The following is a 16437-nucleotide window of genomic DNA, read 5'->3' on the forward strand; positions in this document are numbered from 1 at the left end:
TTATTATTATTATTATTACCTCTCATATAAATCAGAACCAGTGAAGGCAGTGAACATCCTGTGTGGGTATCTGGAGACAATTGGGCGATGGATGGCAGTCAATATAATGAGGTGGAATCCCGACAAGACAGAAGTATTGGGGGACGGAGGAGGGCCAGTGTGGGAAATGCCCTGGTCATGAATGGGGTAACTATGCCTCTGAAGGACCAGGTGCACAATCTGAGGGTCTTTTTAGATGCACAACTGTCCATGGAGATGCAGGTCAATTTTGTATCCAGGGCAGTTGTCTACTAGTTCCATTTGGTACACCAGCTGCAACCCTATCTTCCTGTGCACTGTCTTGCCAGAGTGGTACATGTTCTGGTTATCTCCGACTTGGACTACCACAACATGCTCTATGTGGAGCTAACTTTGAAGATGACTTGGAAACTATAACTAATCCAGAATGTGGCAGCTACACTGGTGACTGGGAGCGGCCGCTGGGACCATATAACACGGGTTCCAGAGGATCTGCACTGGCTCCCAGTACGTATCTCAGCACAACAAGTGTTGGTGTTGACCTGTAAAGCCCTAAATGGCCTCAACCCAGTATACTTGAAGGAGCTTTTCCATCCCTGTTGCTTAGCCTGGACACTGGATATAGCTCTGAGAACCTTCTCTGTGAGAAGTGAGGTTACAGGGAACTAGGCAGAGGGCCTTCTCGGTAATGGCGACCTCCCTAGGAACGCCCTCCTGTCATATGTCAAGACATTTGAAGGCAGTCCTGTATAGGGAAGCTTTTTAATGTTTGATTATGCTTTTATATTTCTTGGAAGCCACCTAGAGGGGCTGGGGCAACTCATTCAGATGAGTGGGGTACAAATATTATTATAATAATAATAACAACAACAGTTGTTGTTGTTGTTAAAGAAGCTTAAAAAGAGGGCAAGGTTTATTTTTATTTTCTTTAACTCAGAAGTAAATAACCCAGTTTATTTTTCCACGGGACTAGCAGCAGCTTCCAAGAGAGCCCCAGCTGCAGCAGTTCAAATGTCAGGGCTGGGCAACAACTGGGGGGGGGGCTGGGGAGGCGAGGCCGAAAGGGCTTGCTGCACTTGTGAGGACCCCGGTATGGCTCCGGTGTCAGGGTCTTGGGGGCAGGCAGAGACAGCCCAAAGAAGGAAGAAGAAGAAGAAGAAGAAGAAGAAGAAGAAGAAGAAGAAGAAGAAGAGGAGGAGGAGGAAGAATAATTTAGATTTGATATCCCACTTTATCACTACCCGAAGGAGTCTCAAAGCGGCTAACCATCTCCTTTCCCTTCCTCCCCCACAACAAACACTCTGTGAGGTGAGTGGGGCTGAGAGACTTCAGAGAAGTGTGACTGGCCCAAGGTCACCCAGCAGCTGCAGGTGGAGGAGCGGAGACGCGAACCCGGTTCACCAGATTACGAGACTACCGCTCTTAACCACTACACCATGCTGGCTCTCAGAGGAAGGAAAGGGACTCCCAGCAAGAAGCTTGGAGCTGTGTCTCCCTCAACCGCCTACCAGCTTGGCGCCTGCACTTAAAACAAGAAGCTCATGAGGAAAGTTCCCAGGTAGGCTGCTTTCCTCAGCACCTGCTCTTGTGATTCGCTGCAGGAGGCAGAGGAGAGATGAGGGGCAGCAGGAATGAGGAGAGGAGCAATGACCAAACCCACGGTTTTTCCCACATCGTGATTTTTGCATAGCACATGCACGCATTGTGATTCACGATATATCACCACATCAAATACTATGAAACCATTACCACGAGGTGGACTTCAGACTGGTTTTGAACAATACTGATACATCGCCAAGCCATACGTCATTCAAACACTCTGGAACTGAGCACTCTCAATTCCCCACAGCAAACTGCCCCACATTTCCCCCATGTGTCAAGGCCTTTGGAGCTATTCCAGGTATTGCTTCCCCCCTGCAACCCCTTTCACCTTGCCCTTCGTCCCAGTGACGTGAATGATGTTCAGTTGATCCAGGTCTTCGACCTGCCGGAGAAAAAGTGAATGAACCTTTCAGTTTAGCTGTTCTGGTACTCGCCCGCCGCCCCACCTCATCAGTGCAGGCAGGAATGGCTGCTAATAGACAGCCCTCCCTCTCCCCCATCCCATCACTAACCCCAGAAAAATCAAGACTGCATCGCATCACGGCCAGGGGCCTCCCACAAGCTTCCCAACCTCCTCACCTTCAATCCACTTCGTTCCAAAAAACCTTTCATGGCTTCCAGTTGTGCCTGGGGGTCTCCTCGCTCCCGTTTCACTTGTTCCAGGTAGCTGGCGTTCGTCTGGAGCGTATTCAGAGTCCGAATGGCATCCTAGAAGGCATATGAGGCAGTGGTTAATTGCTTCCCCCCTTTTGGTCAGCCTTGTAAATAACCACACAGCAGTTACTAGCCTGCAAAGACAGTTGACTGTCTGGCTGAGGAGGAAGGAAAAGCACTACTCCTTCTTCCACAGGAACAGAGGGAACTGACTTGTACAGAGACCACAGGGTTCATTTACCTCAGAGTTGTCTACGCTGCCTGGCAGATGCTCTCTAGGGTGTTCCCAGCCCTCCCTAATGATCCCAAGGACTGAACCTACTACAAGCAAAGCACATGCCCTACCCACTGAGCTATAGCCCACCAGAAGGGTATCAGAGCACCCCACCTTTGCTCCACCAACCCACTCACTCGCCTGCACACAATTCCTTGTTGGCTATTGCAACCAGGCTAGTGCCTGAACGCAAGACCTGTTTTTCAGCCTTCTGTTATGGAAAACAAGAAATCAACCACTCCAGGTCAATGCTAACAATCTCCTCTCTGCCCCATTCCAAAAATAAACCTCGAATTGTGATGCCCCTGTCCACGGTTCCAGATTCTCACTGCGCACTCCAGTGGCTGCAAGAAAGCAGGGGACAGGAGGACAGGAACCTCTTTTCTTAACGCCTGCTTTCCGGCTGGTCCTCTGCCTTTTCATGTCTGAATTCTGCCACAGGCGGCAGGTCCGCTGGAGAATCCGCACCCTATCCCTCTTGAGAGAGGAGTCTGCCTTCCTTGCTCCTCTGAACGCACCAGTAGTTCCATGCACGTGGTCAGTGTTTACCCCCCCCAACAAACAAGATAATGACCTTCCTGTAGCTTATGACACATGTGCCTCTTCCTCAACAGCTCAATCACATGTCTAGGGGCGTAAAGCACTAGTTAACTGAAAGCACATTAAAAAAAACACCCCAGAAACAGAAAAAAGTACAGGCTCTTCCTGCCTCTACCAAGCAAACTGAAAGGGCAGTGAGGGAAGCTGGCACATTGTCAACACAGCCATCAATGAACTCAGGCCACAGAGCAGTCAAAGAGCAAGGAGCTGGGGTCTCAGCAAAAAGATACTAACCCAGTGGCTATTAGCAAAGCTGCTAATGTGAACAAAATGAAGACACATTTTAAAAGGCAGCTAAGTAATCTTATGACTGGGAGGAGGAAGAAGAAATCAAGAGCATAGCTGTCAACTTTTCCCTTTTCTTGCAAGGAATCCTATTCGGAATAAGGGAATTTCCCTTTAAGATTAAGATTAAGATAAATTTATTGTCATTGTCTTTAAAAAAGGGAAACGTTGACAGCTATGATGAAGAGAAGCATCAGAGAGGAGACCCTGACCGAAGACAAAACTTTTATCTTCCCTCTAAGGCACTTTGGAAGAGTTGTGAAGATTTTTGCAGGATGTGTTTAATTTATTACGTATTTATTTCATAAGATTTATACACCACTTGATTGTACAAAAAAACAAACAAACCCTCAAAGCCATTTACAAAAAAAAGTAAAATTAAGAAAAAAACACAACCAAACCTTAAAAAGTATACAGAAATTAAAATACTAAAACAGATTAAAATTACTTCTACTTTCTAAGCATCCAGGTAGGCTTGGCAAGCACAAAAAAGAGTACAGTGAACGCTCCTGCTTGAATTCAATAGGCCAGGAGTTCCACAGTGTTGTCACTGCCACACTAAGCGATTGAAAGACGGGTGTTGTTTGGCCCCTGTAGCCATACCAATTCCACTGTACAAAGTGGGCACAGGTGGGGTAAGGAAATCTCATGAGTAAACGGATCCAAGCTGTTTTGCTACCCAAGTTTTTCTTCTGTTTTACAGGGCACGATTTGCAGATTTTTGTATGCTTTTTATTGTAATATATGGGCCCCCCAAAAAAACATACTTTTATGCTATGCTTTATGCTTTTTTAAGTTTTGTAAGTTGCCTGGAGACACTTTACATGGCTGAACATTTAATAAACATTACCTTACAGGGCTTTTGTAAGGATTATCATTGGGAGGTAGCTACATGTTATTATATGCTATGTATTACACAGCTGCCTCCCAAAGTCCTCAAAAGTGCTTCACAGGCTTTTCCACATTAATTCTTACAAAGAGCCCTGTAAGGTAGGTCAGGACTATTATTACACCTGGGGCCAAGATCCTGAGGGGGAATGGCTTGCCTGATGCTGAGATTTGTAGTGGGATTCAGAAATTATGGTGAACAAACTCCATGAAGAAGGTGGTGTTCAATAACTGCCCCCAGGTGGACCAGAAGGAAAGCTCAGCTAGCTATTCATTCTGTCCTTTTAATACGCCTGAAAATGACTTAAAATGTTCATAGTACAGCTTCCTTTTCTGTCAAAATGGTGTACACCAGGGGTAGAAAATCAGCCCCAACTCCAACTCCCATCAGCCCCTGCCAGCATTGCTAAAGATGCTGGGAGTTGTAGTCTGACAACAGCTGGGAGGTCAGTTTCCCCAGAGAACTACCTCCTCCCACATGAATGCCAAGATCATCTTAAATTTGCCATCTTAAAAGTTAAATGGTAATGGACTGGAAGAGAGCCAGCAAAGCTTGATCCAGATAAGACTGCCTTGGTCACGCTGGTCGATGATCTCCGGCGGGCTAGGGACAAGGGTGAAAGCTGTTTCCTCGTTCTGCTGGATCTCTCAGCAGCTTTTGATACCATCAACCATAACATCCTTCTGGACCATCTACAGGGGCAGGGAGCAGTGTTTTGCAGTGGTTCCGCTCCTTCCTCCTGGGCTGTGTCCAGAACATGGTGTTGGGGGATAAGTGTTCAGACCCCTTGGCTCTCACTTGTGTGGGGTGCCTCAGGTTTCGTCCTCTCCCCCATGCTTTTTAACATCTACATGAAGACGCTGGGAGAGATCATCAGGGGATTTGGGCTGGGTGTTCATCAGTATGTGGATGATACCCAGCTCTACCTCGCCTTTAAATCAGAACCAGGGAAGGCGGTGAAGGTCCTGTGTGTCTGGAGGCAGTTGGCGGATTGATAGCAGCTAACAGATTGAGGTTGAATCCTGACAAGACAGAAGTACTGTTTTGGGGGGACAGAGGGTGGGCTGGTGTGGAGGACTCCCTGGTCCTGATGGGGTAACTGTGCCCCTGCTCTGGTTTCGGTGTTCCGTTGCGCCAGTAGCGGTTTAGTCCTGCTGGCCACATGACCCGGAAAGCTGTCTGTGGACAAACGCCGGCTCCCTCAGCCTTAAAGGAAGATGAGCGCCACAACCCCATAGTCGCCTTTGACTGGACTTAACCGTCCTTTACCTTTTACCTTGGAGGGAAACAAGTTTCTTGCCTACTTTCTGCAGAAAAGCAATTTAAGTGGACAGGGATAGTAGCATGCTCAAAAATAGGCTGCATATCTCTGCTACAAGCTGGTGGGTAACGAGGCTGTCCACTGCTATAATAAGCGACTTCCTCATTTGCCTTGTATGTGAGATACTGTACTTGCTGGCATAGGGCTGTGGGATTACTATACGCACGCTGAGCTCACGAGGCGAGGTGGAGATCAGGCTATTCCCGCGCTACACTTGAAAGTGGTCGGACTGTGCGCTCAGTAGAAAGGCATTGCAGGCAAAAGGACCCATGTCCAATTACTGGACTCTCAAGGTAGGGCTGTGGAAATCCCTTGCCTTAAGCTCTGGAGAGCTGCTGGTCAGTGTAGACCAGGATTCAGCAAACATTTTCAGCAGGGGGCCAGTCCACTGTCCATCAGACCTTGTGGGGGGGCCAGACTATATTTTTGGGGAGGAAATGAACAAATTCCTATGCCCCACAAATAACCCAGAGATGCATTTTAAATAAAAGGACACATTCTAGTCATGTAAAAACACGCTGGTTACCGGACTGTCCGCGAGCCGGATTTAGAAGGCGACTGGGCCGGATCCTGCCCCTGGACCCTAGTTTGCCTACCCATGGTGTAGACCAGCGTTTCTCAAGCTGTGGGTCCCCAGATGTTGTTGGACTACAACTCCCATCATCCCTGAGCTCTGGCCTTGCTAGCTAGGAGTGATGGGAGTTGTAGTTCAACAACATCTGGGGACCCGCAGGTTGAGAAAGGCTGGTATAGACTATGCTGAGCTAGATGGAACAAATGCCCTGGCTCAGCATATGGCAGCTTCAACCCATACAGAAGCAAGAGGGCTGGAATTTTATTTTCTCTTTAAGTGAAGGGCCATAGCTCAGTGGTGGAGCATCTGCTTCCAGGCGTAAGGCCCCGGCCAGTCCCTGCCTGAAACTCCAGAGAGCCATTGCCAGCCACTAGGCTAGACTGTCAGTGGTCCGACTCAGGATAAGGAAACTTCCTGAATTCTGGGGGAAGCTATTACTCCCCCCCTGCACGCCCTACGCAACCAAGCAGCAGCCAACTGCTCCTTCACAACATGTCACTAGTGTAGTGTTCTCCTGTTTTCCTTCTTATCTCTCCTCCCACCTCCAAATTATAGGTTATGATCAGCTGGCGTGGCCTAATAAAGAAACAGCTAGATTTAGTACAGCGGACGTTGGGTTTTGAGTTTCACCTCAGATGAGGGCATGCTGAGGGCCAGGGTGCTGCTGCGTCAAGTTTAAGAGGCCCCACGGAATAACACACACTGATTTACATTTGCACTGATGCACAGGTGAGGATGCAACTAAAAATGAACCATCAAACTAAACAACCTGTCTACCTTATTCTTTCTTACTTAGCTTATATGACGACATTTAATGTACACAAGATCGTATCAGGTTGATAATGGCTCTTTTAGAGTCTGTTCCTCCACGCCCATGTCCTTTACAAAACAAAAACAAAAACCAATTATGTGAAACTTGAAATTTATCAGGCAACGCAGCCAGCTATGTAAAATGGGCACAAAGATCTCAGGCCCCAAGCACACATTATGTATTTATTATTATTTATTCCATTTTTATCCTGCTCCTTCTGAAGGAGCCCCAGGTGGCAACCAGAGCATTAATAATTTTAAAGACTTTTTTAAGACTTCTAAAAACAATTAAAAACATTAGATTTCACTCAACTAAGTTTTCTTGACAGCAGACACACTGAAATTGATATACCCTAGTTAAAAAGGTATAGGTAACAGACCCCTGACAGTTAAGTCCAGTCGCGAACGACACTCATCTCGCTTTACAGGTCAAGGGAGCCGGCGTTTGTCTTCAGACAGTTTTTCCAGGTCATGTGGCCAGCATGACTAAGCCGCTTCTGGCGCAACAGAACACCAAAACCAGAGGAGCGCACGGAAACACTGTTTACCTTCCCGCCGGAGCAGTACCTACTTGCACTTTTTAGTGTACTTTCAAACTGCTAGGTTGGCAGGAGCTGGGACAGAGCAACAGGAGCTCACCCCGTCGCAGGGATCTGAACCGCCCACCTTCAGATCAGCAAGCCCAAGAGGCTCAGTGGTTTAGACCATAGCGCCACCCGCGTCCCTATATATTGGTACCTCGGGTTACATACGCTTCAGGTTACATACGCTTCAGGTTACAGACTCTGCTAACCCAGAAATAGTGCTTCAGGTTACAGACTCCGCTTCAGGATGAGAACAGAAATCGTGCAGCGGTGGCACGGAGGCTATGGGATGCCCCATTAGCTAAAGTGGTGCTTCAGGTTAAGAACAGTTCCAGGTTAAGAACGGATCTCCCGAACAAATTAAATACTTAACCCGAGCTACCACTGTATCCTAGTTCGACATATCTATTGAGTAGGGCCAATATAACTTCTATTGAGTAGTTACCATGAATATCCCAGCAGGGAGTGACATGCTTGTAAAGGCAAGTTGATAAAGATTCCTCGGGTGGCAATAGGCCAGGAGCAGGCAATGTGCTAAAAGCACTTTTGCTTCTAGTTCTGGCCACATTCATCACTTTCTCGCTTCTCCTCCACCTCACCCAACTCACATGCAGGGCCATGAGACAATGCACTGACTATACTGCTTAAGGCTGCACATTTGGAAAAATACTCAATGTTAAAAAGAAGCAGAAAATAGTTCCCCGGAAGCAGACAGGAAAGGTAGGATATAAATGTAGTAAATAAAAATAAAAATCAGTACAGTGGTACCTCGGGTTAAGTACTTAATTCGTTCCGGAGGTCCGTTCTTAACCTGAAACTGTTCTTAACCTGAAGCACCACTTTAGCTAATGGGGCCTCCTGCTGCCGCTGCACCGCCGGAGCACGATTTCTGTTCTCATCCTGAAGCAAAGTTCTTAACCCGAGGTACTATTTCAGGGTTAGCGGAGTCTGTAACCTGAAGCATATGTAACCTGAAGCGTATGTAACCCGAGGTACCACTGTATAGATTTTTACTCAATGCTCTCTTACTGATGTGTGTAGTTTCTGTCTGTGGGGAGATAAGACAATTAGGCCTGGACAATTTTTCTATATATTATTTAAAGTCCACCCTCTCTCACCACCAAGGAAATACAATAAGAGAGCCCATATAAGTAACGCTGACCCCGCCACTAAGTAGAAGAATAGAAGCATAACCACCCGACCCCACCCCACCACCCCACTCACCATTCCCCCCTCTCCTCTTTCTTTCTTTCTTTCTTTCTTTCTTTCTTTCTTAATTGTTTAAACCAGTGATGGCCAAATTTGCCCCTCCAGCTGTTTTGGGACTACAACTCCCATCGTCTCTAGCTAACAGGACCAGTGGTCAGGGATGATGGGAATTGTAGTCCCAAAACAGCTGGAGGGACAAGGTTGGCCACCACTGGTTTAAGCCAATTCATGAACCAAGAACCTGCACACGGACCACTAATAATGAAACATATGTTGTAGATACTTTTCCACATTTATCATGCTATTTTTGTGATACAGTGGTACCTTTGGTTGCGAATGGGATCTGTTCCAGAGGCCCGTTCGCAACATGAATAGAACGCAACCTGCAGTGGTGCGTCTGTGCACGTGCAGGTTGCGATTTGCCGCTTCTGCGCATGACGTCATTTTGCGCGTCTGTGCATGCACGAGTGGCGAAACCCGGAAGTAACACTTTCCGGTACTTCCGGGTCACCGCGGAACGCAACCTGAAAAAACGTATCATGAAGCAAACGTAACATGAGGCATGGCTGTATACAAATGGCATGAGAAAACTTGGTATACTTGTTTGCATAACATTATTCTTGTTTATAAAACCCAATAATAATAAAAAAGGCCACATCATGATAGCTGTTTCATAACATTTGACCTGGAGATATATTGCTAATCATGTGGGGGGGAACAGTGAAGCTGATTGTCACTTTGCCCACAAATTGTATAGCTTTGCTGGCTTAGCTCTCTCCTGCAGGGGGCAGCAAACCACAAGAGCAGGTGCTCACAAATGAAGGCAGAATGACTGGGAACTATGGTATCCTCAGAGCAGACCCTGTGATTTTTTGTTTTAGAGCAAGGCTAGGGGCACTAGGCTGGTAGGTTATGTTGTTTAAGCCTCTTCCCTTCCCTCCTCTCTCTGTGTGTGAGAATGCATGCACCCATCTGTGGCCCCCTTGTCAGAGCTGGCTTTCTCTCCCTATTAACGCGCCTCTCCCCTTGGCAATCGTCAGTAAAGAATCGTCTGCATTGAGCTGCTCTGATGAAATCGATTAGGAAATCCCTTTCACCCTCATTCCACCTTCCCACCCTGCCTCCAACAACTTTGTGAAGGGAGTGGAGAAGCCGGTTAGGCTTAAAAACAAATAAAAAACCACAGATCTGCTGCCAGCTCCTGCTTCACAAACCAGGTTGCATAAATGTTACATGGAAGAAAAAAATACGAGGCATTACACTTACACTGTAAAACAAGAAAACCCTTAATAAAATATTAAAAAAAAACAAACAAACCAGGTTGCATGGCGAATGTTTGCCTAAGATGCAGAGTTGCTCCCACCAGAACTACCCACCCAAGCTTAGGCAGCCGCTTGTGAGGTGGTGGTTTTGGAAGAAAAAGTGGGGGTGGGGTGGGGAGGGGGTATGTGAGATGTGGGGGGTGGGGCTGTGGTCTATGTAAATTACAGTGGTACCTCAGGTTAAGTACTTAATTCATTCTGGAGGTCCGTTTTTAACCTGAAACTGTTCTTAACCTGAAGCACCACTTTAGCTAATGGGGCACGATTTCTGTTCTCATCCTGAAGCAAAGTTCTTAACCTGAAGCAGTATTTCTGGGTTAGCGGAGTCTGTAACCTGAAGCGTATGTAACCTGAGGTACCACTGTACTTAAATAACTCTTAAATTAGTTGAAAATAATTTTTTAATTGTATGTTTGTAAATAACATTAGTTTATTAAATTTAATGCCCTTAAAACTGAATAGAACATTAATATATTCTTCAGAAATATTTAATGGTTTAGCTGAAGCATGAAATCATTGAGTTTATTTTCATTTATGCATCAAATTTAAATCCCCCCCCCCGGGAATATTTTCCCAGATTATTTGTATTCACTATGATTAAAGGTTAGTAAAAATGTATCTGCTTTAGTAGCAGTAGTAGCAGTTGTCAAGACATTACCATGTTTGCTTTCCATCCTTGTTTCAGACATTGTGATACATTGGAATATCGCAATGTTTAGGTAGTGATTTATTGCGATGTTGAAAGCCAAATATTGACCAGCCCTGTGGACAATGCCTGAAAAATTCAACTGACACACGGGTGGCTAATCAGTGGCTCTCAAGATATTGATGGACTCCGGCTCCCATCTGCCCCAGTCAGCTTGGGAAAAGGTCAGGAATGATGGAAGATGTGGTTTAACAACATATTGAGGACACCAGACTGGCTGCCTTTTGGGATACAGGGTTTAAAATGGATGGGCGGACACACACACAAAAAGGCATTGAATGTTAACCTGAAACAAGTTAAGTGGCTACAAAAAAAACCCTGTGGGGCCAATTGTGGTGTGGGAAGCATAAAATCACAACAAAATCGACCACTGAGAACAGGGAATGCTTCCTTAGAGCACAACTACTGCCACCTGAGTCCAAAATGTGCTTGCTAGGGGCTGATGGAAACAGTTCAAAACATCTGGAGGGCACCAGTCAGTGAAGGCTGTGTTGTGGGGACAGCCAGATCAACAAAAGAGCACACCACTTTGCATACAAAAGCCCCCTCCCCAAGTTCAGTCCCTAGAATTGCCACCTAAAAAAACCGGACCACAGATATCTGTTGCCGAGGTCTTAAGAGCAGGGAACGTGCAAACCCTCCAGGCGCTGCTGGACTCCCTTCATGCCTTGCCAGAAAAGCCAGCAGCAAAGGATGATGGGATTTGGAGTCCAAAAACATGTGGAAGCACATGCCTCAAGAGAGCCAGGTCTTCCGATCACCTGGCTATATCTCCCTCCCTTGTTTTAAAAGTGATTTGCCTCTAACTGAAAAACGTGTACTCCAATTTTGCTTTCTTTTGTTTGCGGTTACAGTTTTATCTGTGGAAAAACTAATACAACTACCTATTTCAAAATAATAACAGTAGTAGTAGTAGTAGTAGTAGTAGTAGTAGTAGTAGTAATAGTAGTAGATTCGCCACTATAGTTTTGTTCCTTCCCTTTCTGGCTCGGAATCTACTACACAAGAAACTACAGTATAAAGTCGGGTCCCCGTCCCCCCCGCAATGTGCAATACATTCTGCTTGGAATGCAATTCATTCCTTGCGTCTGCAAGTCGCCAGGGCTGAACTTGAAAAATAAAAGGTAGGGCGACAGCCTATAAAACTTAACGTAAAGAAATCGAATTAATATCCAGCACTAGAATCCCGCCCCCCCCATGAACACACCAATAAAATAAAACAAAACAAAACAGGACTGCAGCCTAGAAAGCTAACGCAACGGAAAGAAATCGAATTAAAATTCGGTGCCAACGTTAGAAATCACTAACCACACGCACACCAATGAAATGAAACGAAATATAAAACAATGCAAAACAGTGAAGCAGATCAAGCAGGCGTCCACGCCGCAATCTTTTTGGCGCGTGCATTCCTGCTTACTCGTGGCTGTCCGAACGCTTAGAAATGCTGGTGCGAATTTTAAAACTGCTCTTTTTGTTTGCTTGTTTAATATCTTCAACTTTCGCACGTTTCAAAAGCGGGGTCGGGGGGGAATTGCATGTGTGTGTTTTACTGCCTTTCTCCGAGGCTTCCGTTCCTTTGGGGGGGTCGCTTACACTCCCCCTTCACGGAACCAGCCCACCGACCAATAGTTGCAGCAGGTGCGAGAGTGGGAAGAGGATCCCTGCCTGCCCTCCGGCTGACGCAACCCCCGCCGGGCTTGCGAGGGGGTCTCCGGCGCCCCGGCGCTGCCTCACCTGGTACTCCATCCTGGGCGCGTGGGCCGGGCGGGCGCTGAGCCACCTCCGGGCGCCCAGACGGGGAGCCTGCACCCGCTGCTGGAGGAAGGCCAGGTGCAGAGCGCGGACCCGGCGCGAGCCCATCGCAGGCGCCTCCCCCCCCCAAGCACAACTTCCCCAAGCCGATCGTAAGCCGCGGCCGCACCACGCCGCGAAACAGTCCCGGCTGCGCGCAGGCGCGGAAGCGGGCCTGAAGCCGGAGCGGCCATCTTTGCGGGTGGTAGTAGAGGGGCCCCAGGCCGTTTTGCGCAGAAGCAACCAGTAGAACCAACGCGGCCATCTTTGGGAAGGGCGATTCCCTTTCTTGCCCCGCCCCCTCCCTCGTCCCTCACTTTAGATCAAACCACAGGTAGATTTTTGTTTTGTTTTGACTATGGCAGACCAACACGGCTACCTATCTGTCACAGGTAGAGGTAAGAAATTGCAGAGAGGTGCGCGCACGGGCGCAGGGCTGTTTCTCCGTGAAAGGGACTGTCAACTGTTCCCTTTTCTTGCGAGGAATCCTATTCGGAATAAGGGAATTTCCCTTAAAAAAAGGGAAACGTTGACAGCTAAGCATTTAACACAAACTGGATTTGTTTCAATCAAATTCACGGTTTCGTTCTAAAAGAACATATAGAAACACAAGGTCCACTGAGACCCGTAACACAATTTGAAAATTTATTTAAGCATGATGGGGGTTGGGGGAAGAAGAGATCGGTTTTGAAATTGTACATCACATTTCTCAGTATAATTATGGAACTCCTTAAAAAGATATGGGAGCTGGATATTGGCATACAAATTATTCCCAGGGACTGAAATAAATTTTGGGAATCGCGATCCTTAAAATCCTTAGAGAAAACTCATTAAAATTACTACACAAATGGTATTATACCCCTTTGCAAATGTCAGAAATGTTTTATATCACCTAATTCTTGGAGGGTGATAATATTGGTGCATATTATCATTTACAGGAATGTCGGTTGGTGTGAGATTTTTGGGATTTAATTTTGACAGAAATTAAAGCATTGTTCGCTGCCCAAAATTAATGTTGCCAGATATTTTTGATGATATATTGTCAAAAGAATTGGTCTTATATATGATCTTGGCAGCATGATGAGTGGTTGCAACTCAGTGGAAAACAGCCCAAAATCTTACACCGGATGCTTAGTACTGCTCGCTCTGGAAAGTAGCTATAATGGAGAAAATCAGACATAATTTGAAATTTTTACAAGGACTAGAAGTTCCAGACACATTTTAGACGATTTGGCATTCTTTTATGACATAGACACTGGAACCACCACTTTCAATACAAGCTTCATCACAAAAGCCTGGCAAATCTGAAACTTGACTTCATGACCTGATAGAAGTTGATAGTCTTCTCTTGGGCTTTGTTTTTTAAACTCATGTGCAACAACTCAATCTACATGCCTATTTGATTGTTTTTCATCTTTTAATTTTTGCCTGTTGTTATAATTGTTCTCTCTGTTTTATATACATTATAAAATGTAATAATAATAATAATAATAATAATAATAATAATACTGTACCCCCCAAAAATCTCACTCTCCGGTGGAGAACTGTCCACTCCACATTCTGAGGTAGCCGGTTCTGCAGTTTACACTGATACAGTACTGTATATCTAACATCTCCAGATATCTGAAGAGCTGTCACATGGAAGACGGCAAGCTCGTTCTTGCTGCTCGAGAGTGCAGGACCCAAACCAACTGATTCAAATTGCAAGAAAGGAGATTCTGACTAAGCATTAGGAAGACCTTTCTGAGCAAGAGCCATTTGTCAGAAAGCCCACCAGTAACTATTTATTATGACCACAATCTCTAGGCGCAGATTTCACACTGGTGAAGCTTCTTAAAATTAGATTTCACATTGTTCAGACCTCCACCTAGGTAGGATGAAGGCAAATTTACCTTGTATGTTTCTTTGAACTTTCTTCTTTCCATTATGACTCTCCAGAAGGAAGGTCTGATCATTCCTTCTGCCCTGTGGCAGAACGCGTGCCAGGCAGCCTAACAGTTCCCAAAACTAGTTAAACTACAACTAAACAGAGGTCACTGGAGGCTGCATTCGGTACAGAGTCTCACCCTGGGTTGGTTTGTTTGTTTGGTTAGCCTATGACTCAGATATGCTTGAGCCATGTGCTACTACAATGCTACTCAGATGTGCTTTTCAAAGACAGTCAGTCACATCCGCACCATGCATTTAAAGAACTCTGAGAGCTGCTGTATACCCCTCCCAGAGTTCCAACTTCCAGCACCCTTAGTGAGCGGCAGTTCCCAGGACTCTTTTGAGAGAAGCCATAGAATCACCATTCAGATCATCTCACCTCAGCCACAGTCTTGTGAGAAGACCTAGTGCGGTTGTAGCAGGAACCCCCCCCCCATCATTCAGTTTGTACAAACTTCACACACACTCACACTCACACACTACATACGCTACACGTCTGTTATAAATTCATAGAAAATCAACCATCGGATTTGCACTGTTTCACTTTTATTTTACTCCATGAAGGAAGGACTACAAAATGGGGAAGGTTTGATACAGGCCAGCCCAGCACATCCACAGGAGCCCTGCCCAGTTGCTATGCCAACCCTGATGGTCCTAGACAGAAGACAATCAAGATCACAAAGAACTTGCATATGGGAGTGGATTCAGCATGGACTGGAACAAAGGACAATGATCAGATCTTTCCTCAGGGGGCAGGAAACTGCGACTACCTTTTGTCTTCAGAAAATGACTCATGGGGAGGAGGAGAAGGGAACCAGCCAGGTGACAGGACACTCAGGTTACCACCACAACTCCTCCCTCAACCCCTCCTTTCTGTAATGTATGCATGATGTTTCTGGGGGTGGGCTTGACCTACAGGATGGGAATTTCAAAAGTTTTTATAAGGTCTTGCACACCATTTTTCTGTGTCTTTCCTCTCTTCTGCAAGTGAGGGGAACACCCTGTTGCAACAGTTCAATAAAGGCCAAGCCTACAGGCTGCTGTTTTGCTCCAAGTTATCCCGGTTGGTGTCTTTGTTTTGTCCAAGGGAGCCCTCAGATTTTTCCGGTAACACGGTAAACAAAAATTGCCCTTTTCCCATATGGGGTATCCAAGAGCCCATATAGAGTCCTTACATAGGTTCCCTATTGGTAGGAGAGAATAAGAGAGGCCAACCAGAGAATATTGAGAAGCAAAGAGGCTAGTAAGCTTGACCTTTATTGATCCGTTGCAACAGGGTGCTCCCCTCACCTGCAGGAGAGAGGAGGAACCCAGAAAAATGGCTTGCAAGGCCTTATAAAGACTTTTGAAATTGCCACCCTGTAGATCAAGACCACCCCCAGAAACATCATACATACATCACAGAAGGCGTGTAACCTAAGACCACCCCTCAGATATATCATACCTACATCACAGAAAAGGCGGTCTTAAAACAGAAATTTGAATGTTCTTTTTCTCCTATTGTTGTTTATCTCCTGTCTGGCAGGTTACTTGATTGGATACTCTGCTTACTTGATTGGATTGCCTGGGGAGCCTGGCCAGTCTTTTGTAATGATAAATACTTAGTTCCTGGGCCAGGTCACAGGCTCACACCCTATTCATATCTTAAATGTGCCCTTAAGACAGGATTTGTGAGGAAAGAGACAATGGGGAGGTTTCCCACTTTGACCTTGCAGAGAAAACATTTGGTCAGTTTAGGAATCAAAATGGTTCCAGGTTGGTCTTCCTGTGCTGATCTATGTACATGCTTGGTTGGTACGCTTATGAACATTACCATATATCTAAGACCTCAAAATTCCTATCACACTAGGCAAGCCACTCTTCTCTCAG

General features: G+C 46.0%; 1 protein-coding gene across 1 annotated transcript in view; it reads right to left on the bottom strand.

Moving 5' to 3' along the window:
• The window catches only part of FPGS (folylpolyglutamate synthase), a 49474-nt gene extending 36630 nt beyond the window's left edge, over positions 1-12844 (bottom strand). Inside the window, 4 exon segments of the mRNA XM_083597320.1 lie at positions 1949-2002; positions 2200-2328; positions 12583-12726; positions 12729-12844. Coding sequence (XP_083453446.1) covers positions 1949-2002; positions 2200-2328; positions 12583-12726; positions 12729-12833 — 432 coding nt within the window. The 5' untranslated portion in view covers positions 12834-12844.
• Between the last annotated feature and the right edge of the window lie 3593 nt (positions 12845-16437).

This window comes from Podarcis filfolensis (genome assembly GCF_964270895.1).
Source record: "Podarcis filfolensis genome assembly, chromosome: Z".
NCBI lineage: Eukaryota > Metazoa > Chordata > Lepidosauria > Squamata > Lacertidae > Podarcis > Podarcis filfolensis.